Here is a 13,942-nt window from a genome sequence, read left to right as displayed (position 1 = left end):
TCAGCTGGGACCTGCTGGCAGAGCTCACAGGTTGAAATAGGAGTGTTGAAGCCAGAGGCTCAGTCTCAGGTGCTGAAGCTACATGGCCTGTCCTTGTGAAAGAGTGGGACCCGTTGGGGGTCTAGTGCACTCAAGGGGCACCTCCCAAGGACTGTTTCAAAGCCAGGGCATTGCACTGATCCTATGGGTCCATGACAGTGTCAGTGTGTCTTCTGGGGAAAAGATATAAAACAAGAAAAGCATCTAAATGCATATTTACCATTGCCCCCTCATCAGTCCTCTTGGGAATCACTGGTTGTTTCCGAAGTGTATTAAAGCCTTCCTTAAAAGCTGATCTCTTGGTTATCAGGTCATGTCAGTTTGTAGCCCAAAAGACCCCCACTCAGTCAGCTCAAACTCAGCTGTTTCTCCCCAAAAAGTCTGTCTTCTTCAGTCTCCTGAAAGAGGTAAAATCAGTCCTTGCCCCTTTCTTCATAGGGCAAAGCTTCAAAAGATGGAGGTCTGCATAACCAGCTTTAGGATCTGGCATTCATCACCCCTTAGTGACACCAGATTGCACAGGAAACCCATCCCAGCCCTCCCTGATATCATCTGGCCCATCTCAGCATCATAGTCTATGAAGTATTCTATGGCTCAAAGATACAGATAACAGTCATAAGTAGGGCCAGTGTTTGCTGGCAATGAAAACAGAGTAATTGACAAACATGAGCAATATATAATCCTTTATAACATGAAAATGCATTGGGGGGAGGGGACAGGAGCCAGCTGTGTGGGGGAGGTGGGGCCCAGACCCTGGGCATTGAGAGCCTAGAGCCGGCTGTGTGCTGGGGAGACAGGGCATGAACCAGCTGTGTGCAGGGGAGAGGAGCAGGGGAGAGGTGCTGTGGATGCAGCCGAGAGCAGGTGCGAGCGCCATCCGCTCTGCAGCCTGATGAGGGAGCCCGACGTCCCATTGCCAAGGGCCCCCCCTACCCAGGGGAAGCTCCATGGTGGTTTTGCTGAGTCCAGACTTGTATGAGGAGGAAAGAAATTGGCAGCAAGTCTCAACCACAGCCAGCCTCTGCCCTGCGCCTTGGGGAGGAGTCTGGTGTCTCTGGGCAGAAATCTGGGGGGTTGTGACCCTGCATGCCCCACCCACCCTCTGATCAGAAATTCCAGATACGAAGGGTGATTCCAGAAATGAAGAGTAATTTTGGGAAAAAAATGCATTTATAGCGGCAATTTCCGGAAAACACTGGCCCTAGTCATAACATTAAATACGATAGTCTCAAGATCTATGCCTGTGTTCATCAGATCTGTCTCTCTGCCTTCACATAGTTCACTCTGCTGGCGGGTTCCACCTCTTCCCCCATTCTGTGTCTGTCTAGTCTATTTAAACTGTAAATTCTTCAGGGCCTGGGCCATCTACTATTCTCTGTTTGTACTTTGCCTATCACAATGGGGACCCACTGTTAGCTGGCCCTTAGGCACTAAGGTAATGCATATGATTTATAATAATAATAACTCTCCTGCCACTTTGAGCCAAGGAAGCCAGCCTTGGGACGTTACTGCTTAAAAATGAGCTGGGGTTAAAACCATGGACTATTCTTTGTGACAAGTATCCCACAAATTCCACTGACCTCCCTTGTTTTCTTTGCCTGGAGTAGGGTTTCCAGTTTCCAAACCTGATGTGATCTTGCAGCTGGAACGAGGGGAAGAGCCGTGGGTCCCAGACCTCCAGGGCTCTGAGAAAAAAGTGCTCCCGAGAGCTGCCTGCACAGGTGAGGAATTGGTTAAACCAAGTCAAAAACTGTCCGTGAATACAGGAAACATTTGGGATGCCCTACAAAGACCTTGTGAGCTCTCTAAGTTCAAGATTGTTCCCTGCAGATGTGGAATCATTAGGCAGATGTCACTCATGGCTTCCCACCTATCCTGACTGACAACTGGCAGGAGGTCCCTCCCCAATCTTGCTTTCCCCTGAGAATTCTGGTGCAATGAGGACCCAGAACTGATCCCTTCCTCTCTCTTCTCTGGGGAAAGGTTTGGGGATAATCAGCTCCTGTTAGCTTTGATCTCTCCCGCACGTATTTTGGTTTGTTCATCCCTTTTCCATTCTCCACTCTTAGATTTCCTTTCTCTCTGGTGCAGGGAGTGACCTGAGTCTGGATTCTCTCTGTCTCCCATCAAGTGTTGGGATGGTGAGTGAGAATGAGGAGAAACCCCAGCAGGAAGATACTGAGCAAGTATTACCCCATGGGACGTTATCAGGAAGATCAAAAGGGAATGAGTCCAGGAGTTGTGCACTCCCAGAAAAAGCAAAAGCCTGTGAGAGTCAGCACAGGCCATCGGAAGATTTCAGTAGCCACTCAGACCTTCTTACATGTGAGCGAATCAACTTGGAAGAGACACACTACACATGCCATGAGTGTGGGAAACACTTCAGTCGGAGCTCAAACCTTATCAGACATAGGAGAATCCACATTGGTGAGAAACCTTATGGATGCCATGAGTGCGGGAAAAGCTTTAGTCTGCACTCTTCCGTTATCAGACATAGGAGAATCCACACTGGAGAGAAACCCTACACGTGCTCTGAGTGCGGGAAACGCTTCAATCAGAGCTCAAGCCTTATCAGACATCGGAGAATGCACACGGGTGAGAAATCTTATGCAGGCCTGCACAACTTGTAAAGCGGCGAGGGCCATATTACTCCAAAGAAAACAGCTGAGGGCCAACCCCCCCCCCCCGGCCTTGCCGAAACCCCCCATAGCGCTGCCCAGGCCCCCCCCAAACACATAATCCCCCCTCCCCCGCGCCACCTGCCCAGTGGAAACAAACCCTCCTTCCCCAGCACTGCCCCGTCAAAAAAGCTGTGGGCCAAAAAGGAAGGGTTGGGGGGGAGGTACTTTATTAAGAATTTTTCAATTAAAGCAAACAATTTTTTAAACTATTTTAATGTTTTTATGACTCATCCCCCCATGAACTAAGGGGAGGGGAAAAGGGGGGCAGTGTGAAGGGATTGGATGTGACTGTCCAACACACAAACACAGGGGCTGCAGGGAGCCGGGGGGCAGGGGGGAGGTCCCTGGACCAGGGAAGGGGGCAGCAGTCAGGGCAGGGCAGATGGCACTCACACACACACACACACACACACCCAGCTGCAGCTCAAGCCCAGGCCAGGCGCCCCTCCCCTCACTCGCCACTTACTGGCTCTGCCTCGTGCCCAGCACTTCCCGCCTCAGTGCCCTCCCCCTCCAGGCAGGGGTCTGAACCCAGCAGCCCTACCCCGCTTCTTGCCCGCGGGCCGCACAGTCTGGGAATGCAAGAAACATTTGGGATGCCCTACAAAGATCTTGTGAGCTCTCCAAGTTCATGATTGTTCCCTGCAGATGTGGAATCATTATGGCAGATGTCACTCATGGCTTCCCTCCTATTCTGACTGACAACTGGCAGCAGGTCCCTCCCCGATCTCACTTTCCCCTGAGTGTTCTGGTGAGATGCAGACCAAAACTGATCCCTTCCTCTCTCCTCTGGGGAAGGGTGTGGGGAAAATCAGCTCCTGATAGGTTTGATCTCTCCCACACATATTTTGGTTCCTCCTTTATCCGTCTCTCTCTCTGAGATTTCCTTTCTTTCCAGTTCCGGGAGTGACCTATGTCTGGATTCTCTCTGTCTCCCATCAGGTGATGTGATGGGGAATGAGAATGAGGAGCAGAAACCCCAGCAGGAAGATGCTGAGCAAGGAGAACCACATGGAACGTTATCAGGAAGATCCAAAGGGAACGTTTCTGGGAGTTGTGCACTCCAAGAAAAAGCCAATTCTTGTGAGACTCAAGAGAGGCCAAAGGAAAACTTCAGTAGCCACTCAGACCTCATAACATGCGACAGAATCAACTTGGAAGAGACACGCTACATGTGCCATGAGTGCGGGGAAAGCTTCAATGAGAGCTCAGCCCTTATCACACATCAGAGAATCCACGCAGGGGAGACGCCCCACACATGCGCTGAGTGTGGGAAAAGGTTCAATAGGCGCTCAAAGCTTATCAGACATCAGAAAATCCACACTGAAGAGACGCCCCACACATGCGCTGAGTGCGGGAAAAGCTTCAATGACCGCCCACACCTTATCAGACATCGTAGAACCCACACAGGGGAGACGCCCCACACATGCGTCGAGTGTGGGAAAAGCTTTGATCGGCGCTCAAACCTTAACAGACATTGTAGAATCCACACAGGTGAGATGCCCCACACGTGCTCTGAGTGTGGGAAAAGCTTCAATAGAAGCTCAAACCTTATCACACACCAGAGAATCCACACAGGGGAGAAGCCCTACGCATGCGCTGAGTGTGGGAGAAGCTTCAATCGGCACTCTCACCTCACTACACATCGTAGAATCCACACGGGAGAGACGCGCTACATATGCTCTGAGTGTGGGAAAAGCTTCAGTGACATCTCTGCCCTGATCACCCATCAGAGAATCCACAACGGAGAGACGCCCCACACATGCTCTGAGTGCGGGAAAAGCTTCCGCTGGAGCTCATACCTGATCAGACATCAGAGAATCCACACAGGGGAGAAGCCCTACACGTGCTCTGAGTGTGGGAAAAGCTTCAGCCAGCGCTCTACCCTTAACGCACATCAGAGAATCCACACACGAGCGACGCGCTACCCATGCCCTGAGTGCGGGAAAAGCTTCAGTCGGAGCGCAGACCTTATCAGACATCAGAGAATCCACACAAGAGAAACGCCCTACACATCAGGCCTGCACAATTCATAAAGCGGCGAGGGCCATATTACTCCAAAGAAAACAGCTGAGGGCCAACCCCCCCCCGGCTCCACAGAAACACCCCACCCAGTGTCACTCGGCCCACGGAAACACTCCCCCCCTAGCACTGCCCAGCCCCACGGAAACAAACCCTCCTTCCCTAGCGCCAACCCGCTGAAACAGCTGTGGGCCGAAAGGGAAGGTTGGGGGCGGAGAGTAATACTTTATTAAGAATTTTTCAATTAAAGCAAACAATTTTAAAAATTATTTTAATTTTTTTATGAATTATGTAAAAATGAAAAACACCTGTTTCATTGAAAGAAAACATTTGTACTTTTCATAATTCCCCTGCAAATTTAATGAGAGAGAGTACATCTTTTCGGCAACAAGCTTGTCGTATTCGGGGGTCATATTTGAAGTGGATATTTTCATAATGTTTTCCAAATGGTCATCAGTCAGAGAAGAACGTTGCTTGTTTTTATTCATGTTCATGATGGAAAAAGTTCACGTATGAAAGTGCTTCCAAAAATACTGAATGTTTTCAGTGCAACTTCGATAAGATTATTGTATTTTTCATTGTCCAGACTCTTGTAGAAGTCCCGCAGGCTGCTTTCTCTGTGCTTATTTCAGTAAACTGCCGAACATGGAAATTCAATAACCTCCAACTGCAAATCTAGTGGCACTTCCTCTGGATCCACAGATGTCCATCCACCTGGATGTCCTCTTCTTTATACAGAGTAAGTCTTCTGTCAAATTCTTCAATCAAAATATTGATTTGCTTTGTGTATTTTTCTCCTAACTCAGCGTGTTTGTGCTGAGGGATACGTTGTGCACAAGTGGGAAAGTGACACTTTTCACCTTTTGACAGCTGACTTCTGAAAAGTTTGTTTCATTTTGAAAGCTATCACTGCTGCGCACATTTGAAATAGAAGTTGATTTTTTCCCTGAAGGTGAATGTTGAGATCATTCAGGTGGCTGTAATATCACAAAAGAAAAAGAGATCTTGATTCCAGGACTCATTTTCAAGCTCTGGGAATTTTACTGGCCCATTTTCTAGGAATTTTGCTACCTCCTCTTTCAAAGCAATGATACGGCGGAGCACTTTTCCTCGACTCAACCACCTCACTTCCGTATGGTAGATCAAGTCGCTGCACTCGGCGTCTACCCCTTCCAGAAAGGCTCTAAATGTCCTATGTTTTTAGTCCTCTAGAACGGATGTAGTTTAACATGGAAACTACCACTGACATGACATGCTTAGATTTTAAGACTTTGCTACACAAAACCTGCTGATGTAAATGCAGTGATGTTTGGTTATTTGTCTCCCAATAAATTCTTCAAGAATAACAACTGCACCAACATTTTTTCCACACATAGCTGGAGCACCCTCAGTACAAATGGCCACCAAGCTTGTGAAATCTAATCCTGACTTATCATTCATGGACTTTATCACTTCACTGGAGATTTCTTTTCCGGTTGTGCGACCCGTCATGGAGCACATGCCAACAAGTTCTTCAGTAATTTCAAAGTTATTATCAATACCTCTAATAAAAATAAGAAGTTGGGCGGTGTCTTTTAAATTGGTGCTTTCATCCATAGCTAGGGAGTAAAAGCAGAATTCACTGACTCTGTGCTTTAACTGATTACTTAGATTGGTAGAAATGTCAGCTATTCTTCTCTGTACAGTCATGCGTGATAGACTGACATTCTCAAATATTCCCCTCTTTTCTGGACATAACTCAGATACAGCAATCAAGATACACTTTTTTAAAAACTCACCTTCTGTGAAGCATTTCCCAGCAGCAGCAATTTCCTTAGCCCTGGTCTACACTGGGGGGGGGGGGTCGAACTAAGGTACGTGACTTCAGCTACGCGAATAGCGAATAGCGTAGCTGAAGTCGAACTACCTTAGTTCGAACTACTCACCCGTCCAGACACCGCGGGGTCGAAGTCCGCAGCTCCCCCGTTCGCAGTGGTGGAGTTCCGGAGTCGACGGGAGTGCATCCGGAGTTCGAACTATCGCGTCTAGATTAGACGGGATAGTTCGAACTCCGAGAAGTCGAACGCCACCCGTCGACCCGGTGGGTAAGTATGGACCTACCCTTAGCAATTTGAAAGCTTACTTTAGTAACTGTATCATTCTCAGTATGTACGTATTTATTCGTCCATTCAGTGTTGAAAACGCTGTGCTCTGATTCTCTTTTTCTTTTCACTCATGGTAGCCATTACGAAGCTCAAGATTTTGTTGAATAAATTCACGCACAAAGGAAACACTCCCAGTCACACACAAAGAGAAGAGATCTCTCACGGTGCATGGCCCACTAGCAAGGCACTGATGGTATGTGGAAGCCTGTAGAGGGGGAAAGAAACAGCGCACATGGGGTGACCAGATCACAGAGGTAAAATAGGACCCACCTCCTCCCCGCTCGGCCCCACCATCACACCCCTCTTCAACCCCTAGCCCCCCGCTAGCTTGCTGCATCCCTCCTAGTCAGTCCCCCACCCACCACTCACCTCTTTTCACCTCCTCCCTCCCCTGCCCGAAACACCCATGCCCGCCCCTAGAATCCCTGCTGCCTCACTGCTCGCCTCTTTGCCCACCCGCCCGCCTCCAACTCGCCGCTCACCCCGACTCACCCCCCCGAAGTATAAACCCTCATTCAAAGACCCAGGGATCACTATATTACTGCACACCGCAGTCAATGCAGTTGTAGATAAATCTCTGCATTATGCATTTTTGTATAACTTGTATATGACTTTGTATTGAACCTTGGTAATACGTTATAGCGGGCCCCTAAGGTAATATAATTAAGGTAAAAGAAAAATGTCTTTTTGCTAGAAGTAGAATAAGATCTTCCCCCCACTTTGTAATCAATTGCCCTATTGAATGAATGAGGTGTGAATGAGGAAGGCGTGGAAGGCATCACCTCCAGACAGCTGCAACCCTTGGAGAGGGGCTGGGAGCCAGACCAAGGATTCATATTACAAATAAGGCACAAATAGTCAACAGCGAGGATGATTCACCACAGGAACCAGCTACCAAGGGAAGTGGTGGATTCGCCATCTCCTGATGTCATTTAATGAAGACTAGATGCCTTTCTGGAATGTGTTTGCCCCAAAAGTAGCTCTTGTGTCATACAGGAGGCCTGTGATATGCAGGGGGTCAGATTAGATGCTCTAATGGTCTCTTCTGGCCATAAAGTTGACTAATTTCTGAAAAACTGAGTGTTGTATTGGGAGCAGCGTCTGATGTTTTCTTGTCTAGCCGGCTTGCTGCCTAGAACGAACGTTCCTTGAGTGGGGTGATCTACAGGGAGTAGCTCAAACCTCCACAGTGCCTGGCCAGGGGCAGGACATTAGCACAGCGAGGGAGGGGTGTGGCAGTGACATCACAAAGGCCTTTTGCAGGACCTCAGACTATTGGTCAAAGGTGGTGGGGAGGTGGTGACCTCACAGAGAGATGCTGACATCAGCCAGGCAGGACAGGGGTGAGGGGCCAGGGAAACCTCAGAGACCCCTGTGGCTTTGCTTCAGCAAGTCTCCTTCTCCAGGTCTCTCTTTGAGGACAGAGAGTATTCGGGTTCATGTACGTGAGCGCCAGGAGGAACCTCTTTTGAGTTTTCTCCTTTCCTTTTAGTGATTTTACCAGAAAACTGCCATCCCTGTTTAGAAGGTAAGAGCCTCCTCGAGGTTTGAAACCTGTTCAGTCTGATCCATCTGGTGACAGTTGAATTCTAGGCATGGAAAAGACGAGCTTAAGGAGGCTGAATTTTATTCCACACCTGGGATTTTGTCCCTTAGAATCACTGGGGACATTAAGGTTTGTCATTTTTGTTTCGCCTTTTCCTCCATCCATCCCTCCCTCCTTTCTCTTCGTGTCTTGCTTCTTTTGTCCTTTCTCCTGTTCCTCTCCCAACACCAGGAGCGAGGGTGTGTGTGTGTGTGTGTGTGTGTGTGTTGCGGGGGAGTGCTCTGCAGCTCCCACTCTGGGAGGTCCACCCAAAAATGTGGGGCTGAAATAGTGCTCGGGCAGTGATCCCCACTGGTGACCTGGGCCATCCTTTGGGCTCTGTGGTGAGAACCCTCAGCCTCCCGTCCTCAGTCTCTACCCTGATTGGCTGAGCAGGGGGTTATTGACAGGGAGGAGACTCAGGTCCTTGTTCTCTTTTAAGACCAAGGAAATAAGTCAGAACCAGTTCTATGTTTGATGAATTTTGCTGCTTCTCTGCATTAATTGTCTCTGAGCAGTTGATGATTCTCTCTAACATTGCAGCTCTCCTAGAATACTTGCTGAATAATTACTGTGCACTGTTGTTGGTGTGGAGCTCATCTGAGGGCACTTTATTCAGGTCATTCAATGTATGAAATTCAAGATCCAATGGTTAGTTTGAAAATCAGGGCTCTTGGGTCCTATTCCCAACTCTGCCACTGACTGGCTGTGTGACCTAAGCCAAGTCAATTCTCCTTTCTCAGCCTTAGCTTCTCCCTCTTTCCAGTAGGGATAATAATGATCCACTCCTACCTAGCTCAACACACTCACTCTTCCCCAACACACTCACTGTCTCTCCGCACCACAAACAGTCTCCACACTGCAGTTGAAAGGCAGCTGGCAATCTAGTAGGATGCCCATGGAACAACAAGAGAGAGAAACCCACATCACTGGAAGTGCAGCCATGGAGACACCACACACCAGCCTTGTCTAGCTGGCAAAAATCAAACCTCCACAGAAAAACCCCTATGGTGTCAGCCCAGCTCCCTAAGCCCTCAGCCACAACCACTTAACACGGGGGCCTTTCTACACTCTGGCTCTGTTCTCACTGAAGGGTCATTTCCAATTGTTTGCTCAGACCAGCTTCCCCAGCACACTCACTGCTGTGCAGCTCTGTACGTGTGGCCATGGCTGAGCAGCAAGAATTTCTGCCCATTTCCCTACTGGCTGGAGCATGGTCAGAGTGTGTTTGTGGTTAATGATGCTGCTGTAGATTGTTCATTCCCTGCCTTGGGAATTCAGACAGTCACTTTCCCAACATATTTCCAGCACATCAGTCCCTGGCTGGGTCTCCTGGGTAGTGGAAAACATCCCTTGTTTGGTGCTGCCAAGGGGATTGTGCAGAGCTGAGACGTCCCTCGGCTTGGAACAAAGGGGGAGTTGGATGGAATTTATCACACAACCCTCCCTGCTCCCCCGAGCCCCATGGGGAGAATCTAGAGAAGGGGGAGTCATTCCTCCCCTGCGCTCCCAGAAGAGCTGCTAGGGCTCCTTCCTGCCAGCTACTCACCCCTGGATTCACCCTCAGCTCCTGGGATCTTTCTGCTCCAAAGGCTCCAGAAGCCTGGGGTGGGGAGGGCGTCACTGCACAGTCTGAAACACAAGGGAGGTTTCTGGAATTGAAGGAAGGAGCAGAAAATGGAGAGGAAAGAAACAGAGAAAACGACTCTTCTCTCTCCTCTCCCCCTCCCAGCAAGAAATGTGACCAAGGAGCAGCGTTAGGGGAAAGGGTGCCCGGGGCAAAGCTTGTACTTTGGCCCTTCCCCATTGCCCCTGGACGATCCCCCTCCCCTTTTAGTGCTAGCTCCTGCACTCCCAACCCTTGCACCTCCTTCACCCCTAACTCCTGCCCCCTCCTGTGCCCTAACCCCTACACTGTGTCCCCTTTGCCCTTAACTCCCACACTCCCCTCCTGTGCCACCAGCCACTGCTCCTCTCCTGCACACCCTTCACCCCAAACCCTGCACCCCCTCCTGTGCCACCAACCACTGCCCCGCTCCTGCATCCCCTTCACCCCTAACCCCTTCACCCCCTCCTGCACCCCTGTGGGGACAGTGACCTGTGTGCATGGAGCAGCTGCCATTGCTGCCTGCTCCTGCCTGGGATGCTGCTCCTCCGGGCACCCCTAGGGCCTGCGGGGCGGGGGAGGGGAGAGAAGTGACATCATCCGAGCTCCCTACATCCAGGTCACTTTCCTCAGCCTGGCTGCATCAGGGGAGGGCCGAGAGCAGCAGCTTCTGATGCTCCCCTCACAGCACAGCCCAGGTGGGGACAGTGACCAGGATGCATGGAGCACATAGTGCTGCTCCTCGCTCCCCACAACCCTCTATGGGGCCACGGAGGAGCACTGGGGCAGGGAGAGCAGTGAGCACCTTTGCACTGGCACATGGTGCCCTTTGACCCCTGGAGCCCTGGGCGGCTGCCGGGGGGCCCCACCCCTAAGGCCGGCCGGGCTCCCCAGCACAAACAGCAGAGACACAGGGAGACTGGCCCCACACTGAGCAGTGGTAGCCTGGGCGGCTCATAATGGAGGCTCGGGGGGCTCAGCCTCCCCAAACCTTGCGTCGCCAAGGGGGCAGTGGGGCCCATGACTAGGGGCCCTGGCCAAATTGGGCCCCCCTGGAAAAGTCTCCCCCATGTCGGCCCCAGGGCTGGAGGAGCTCCCACTCCCTGCTACGGCCCGGGGGCTGCAGCAGGGGCACAGAGCTTCTCTGGTCTCGGGGCCGCAGCGGGGCCGGGGTAAAGGAGTGACAGGGTGGGGCCAGTGGGGGAAGGGGTGGAACAGAGGTGACAGTGGGTGGGGCCGTGGGTGGAGGGTGCAGAAGGGGGCGGAGCCACAGACAGAAGTGGGGGGGGCATGGTTCCGGTTCTGGGGCCCCCACACTTGTTCTCCCTTCCCTGGGCTTTGGCATCACTAGCCCCTGCTTAGCGAGTAGGGTTCAGTGGTCCCCAAAATGTGGGGCGTGACTCCTAGGGGGACACAGGGGAAGATTGATGGGGGCACCTCAGGGCCTGAGCCAGCCCCCATGGAGGGAGCAGCACTCAGCCCCACTCTGCCCCAGCTCTTCCCCAGCCCCACCCTCAGTCTGGGCCCCTGGCTTCCAGCTTGGCCTCGACCCCCTTAACCCTGTCCGCACTCCTCTCCCCAGCAAGCAACGGCCCCACTCCCATCCCCAGCCTCGACCCACTTACCACTTACCCGTTTCTCAACCGTGGCTTCTGAGGGTATTAAGCTGCCCCGCGTAGGAACGTGCTGTGCCGCTTCGCCCCTTCCCCCGCCCCGCATAAAGCGGCTGGTCGGAGCGGGGGCTGGGGGGGCGAAGCTTCCACTGCCGAAACGCCCCCCCCCTTCGGCGCGGGGCGGGTCCGTGCGGGGCGGGTCCGGGCCGGGTCTGGCTCTGTCCGGGGACTGGATCCCTGTGTCCGCCCCGCGGGGATGTTCCCGGCGCCCCTTGTTCGCTGGGGCTGTAACACCCCCCCCCCCGGCTGGGTGTGAGCGGGTCTGGGTGGGTCCGACGGGCCCAGGCACCGGCTACATGTCACCCCCCGACTCCCGCTGCCCCCGGCCCCGCCCCCGGGTGAGCCCGGCTCTAAACACCCGCTGCAGGGACAGTGACACCCCCAGACAGACTTGGCCCCCTCGCTGTGCCCACCCCCAAAGCTCTGCCCCTGCCCCCCCATACCCCCAAAGCTCTGTGTGGGGGCACCAGCACTGTGCCAGGTCTTGATGGGAAATTGTCCAAGCTGGCCCAGGGGAGACGTGTGTGTCCCTGCTGCCCCCTGCTGGTGGGGCTGAGCCCTGCTCTCTGTGTGTGTGTGTGTGTGTGTGTGTGTGTGTGTGTGTGTGTGACACTGTTTGTGTCAGTGTGTTGCTGGGATAACCAGTAGGAAATGGCTTTGCAGGATTTCGTATCCTGCAGCAAGTCTCAGAGTCTCTCTCTCTCTCACACACACACACACACACAAAGGGACTCACACAATCCCAAGAAGATTCACACACAACACACCCAGAGGGACATGCTAACCCAACCCCCACAGAGAGAGACAATCACCCCCACAGCTGCACTCACAATCATCCCCCCACACCATAATATTCACAATTGTGCGCAGACACACAACTGCACACAGTTCACTCCCACTGCTCCAAATACAAAGACCTCCTGCCCCACACAGCGTGTGCCGAGGCCTGTGGAACTCACTGCCACTGGACAGCTATCCATGAGAATGATCCCCTCATGCTGGATCATCTGCTTGGCCCCCTGCCCCCTCTTGGGGTGCGCTGTGCGGCACGGCTGGGGATTGTGCAATGGCCCAGCACCAGGCAACGCAGAACAGACACCACACACCCTGCCCTGCTTCACCTGAGCTGCTCTCCAGGTGCATTGGAGCCCAGCACCCCGCACCTTGGCACTCCTGCCCCACAGGGGATGAGCTGCAGCCCCACCACACTCCGCAGAGGGGAGAAAGGTCAGGCCAGCCAGCCATTGTAAGATGGGGAAATCACCACCGGGGTCGACGGTATGGGGTCTGTGACCTACGGAGAAACGGTTGTCACGCTGGCAGAGGGCAGCAGAGCACACACACACACACAATTGCAAACATACGGAAACACGTGCATGAATCCAGCCACACACACACACAATTGCTAATATACACAAACACCCGCACAAATCCAGCCAACATCAACACAAGCCTGGGAGCCAGGGGAGCAGAGCACGCTGGGGCCGGGTCACTCCACTTCCTGCAGGATGTAGCCAGCCCCCCATGTCCCATGATGGCCTGGGGCCAGCCCCCTTCTGCTTCCCCCCATGGAGGCCTGGGGCCCCAGCCTGCTCTGCTCCCCTGGCTCCCAAACTTGGGCGGGGGGAACTGCCCCACAGCACTCACCGGCGGCGTGGCTGGGAGCCAGGGGAGTGGACCAGGCTGGGGCTTGGTCACTCCACTTACCATGCAGTGAGTGCAGGGGCGGGGGCCATGGGGAAGAGCCGGGCAGCCCCCCCTGCAGCAGCTCCCCACCCCAGCTCACCTCCACTCCGCCTTCTTCCCTGAGCTCACCGGCGCCGCTCCACTTCTCCCGCCTCCCAGACTTGCGGTGCCAATCAGCTGTTTAGTGCGGCAAGCCTGGGAGGGGAGGAGAATCAGAGCGGGGGCGGCGTGCTCAGGGGAGAAGACGGAGCAGGAGGTGAGCTGGGACAGGGAGCGGTTCACCTGCACACACACCCCCGTCCCCCGTTACTTGCTGCAGGCAGCCCCTCCCCCTGCACCTCCCCCAGCCCCCTGCCCCAGCTCACCTCCACTCCCCCGCCTCCCCTGAGTGTGCTTTTTGGTGCCCCCAACCACTTGGCACACTGGGCGGCCGACTAGTTCGCCTAGTGGTTGCACCGGCCCTGGCCACTGCCTGTCAGCAGGATTCCTCCTCCTCCTCCTCCTCA

The 13,942-nt window shown here is 53.2% G+C and overlaps 1 protein-coding gene across 1 annotated transcript; it reads left to right on the top strand.

Annotated features, from left to right (window-relative positions):
• Positions 1-2,479: 2,479 nt before the first annotated feature.
• On the top strand, positions 2,480-3,999 carry LOC123357768 (zinc finger protein 135-like; the record flags this gene model as incomplete). The annotated part of the gene is made up of 2 exons (XM_045000769.1): positions 2,480-2,634; positions 3,663-3,999. Coding segments are annotated over exons 1-2 (347 nt in total), but the record flags the coding sequence as incomplete, so codon positions are not given.
• Between the last annotated feature and the right edge of the window lie 9,943 nt (positions 4,000-13,942).

This window comes from Mauremys mutica, unplaced genomic scaffold (assembly GCF_020497125.1).
Source record: "Mauremys mutica isolate MM-2020 ecotype Southern unplaced genomic scaffold, ASM2049712v1 001058F_np12_obj, whole genome shotgun sequence".
NCBI classification, from domain to species: Eukaryota; Metazoa; Chordata; order Testudines; family Geoemydidae; genus Mauremys; species Mauremys mutica.
Note: the sequence above shows the minus strand (reverse complement) of the source record. Positions and strands in the feature narration are given on the sequence as shown.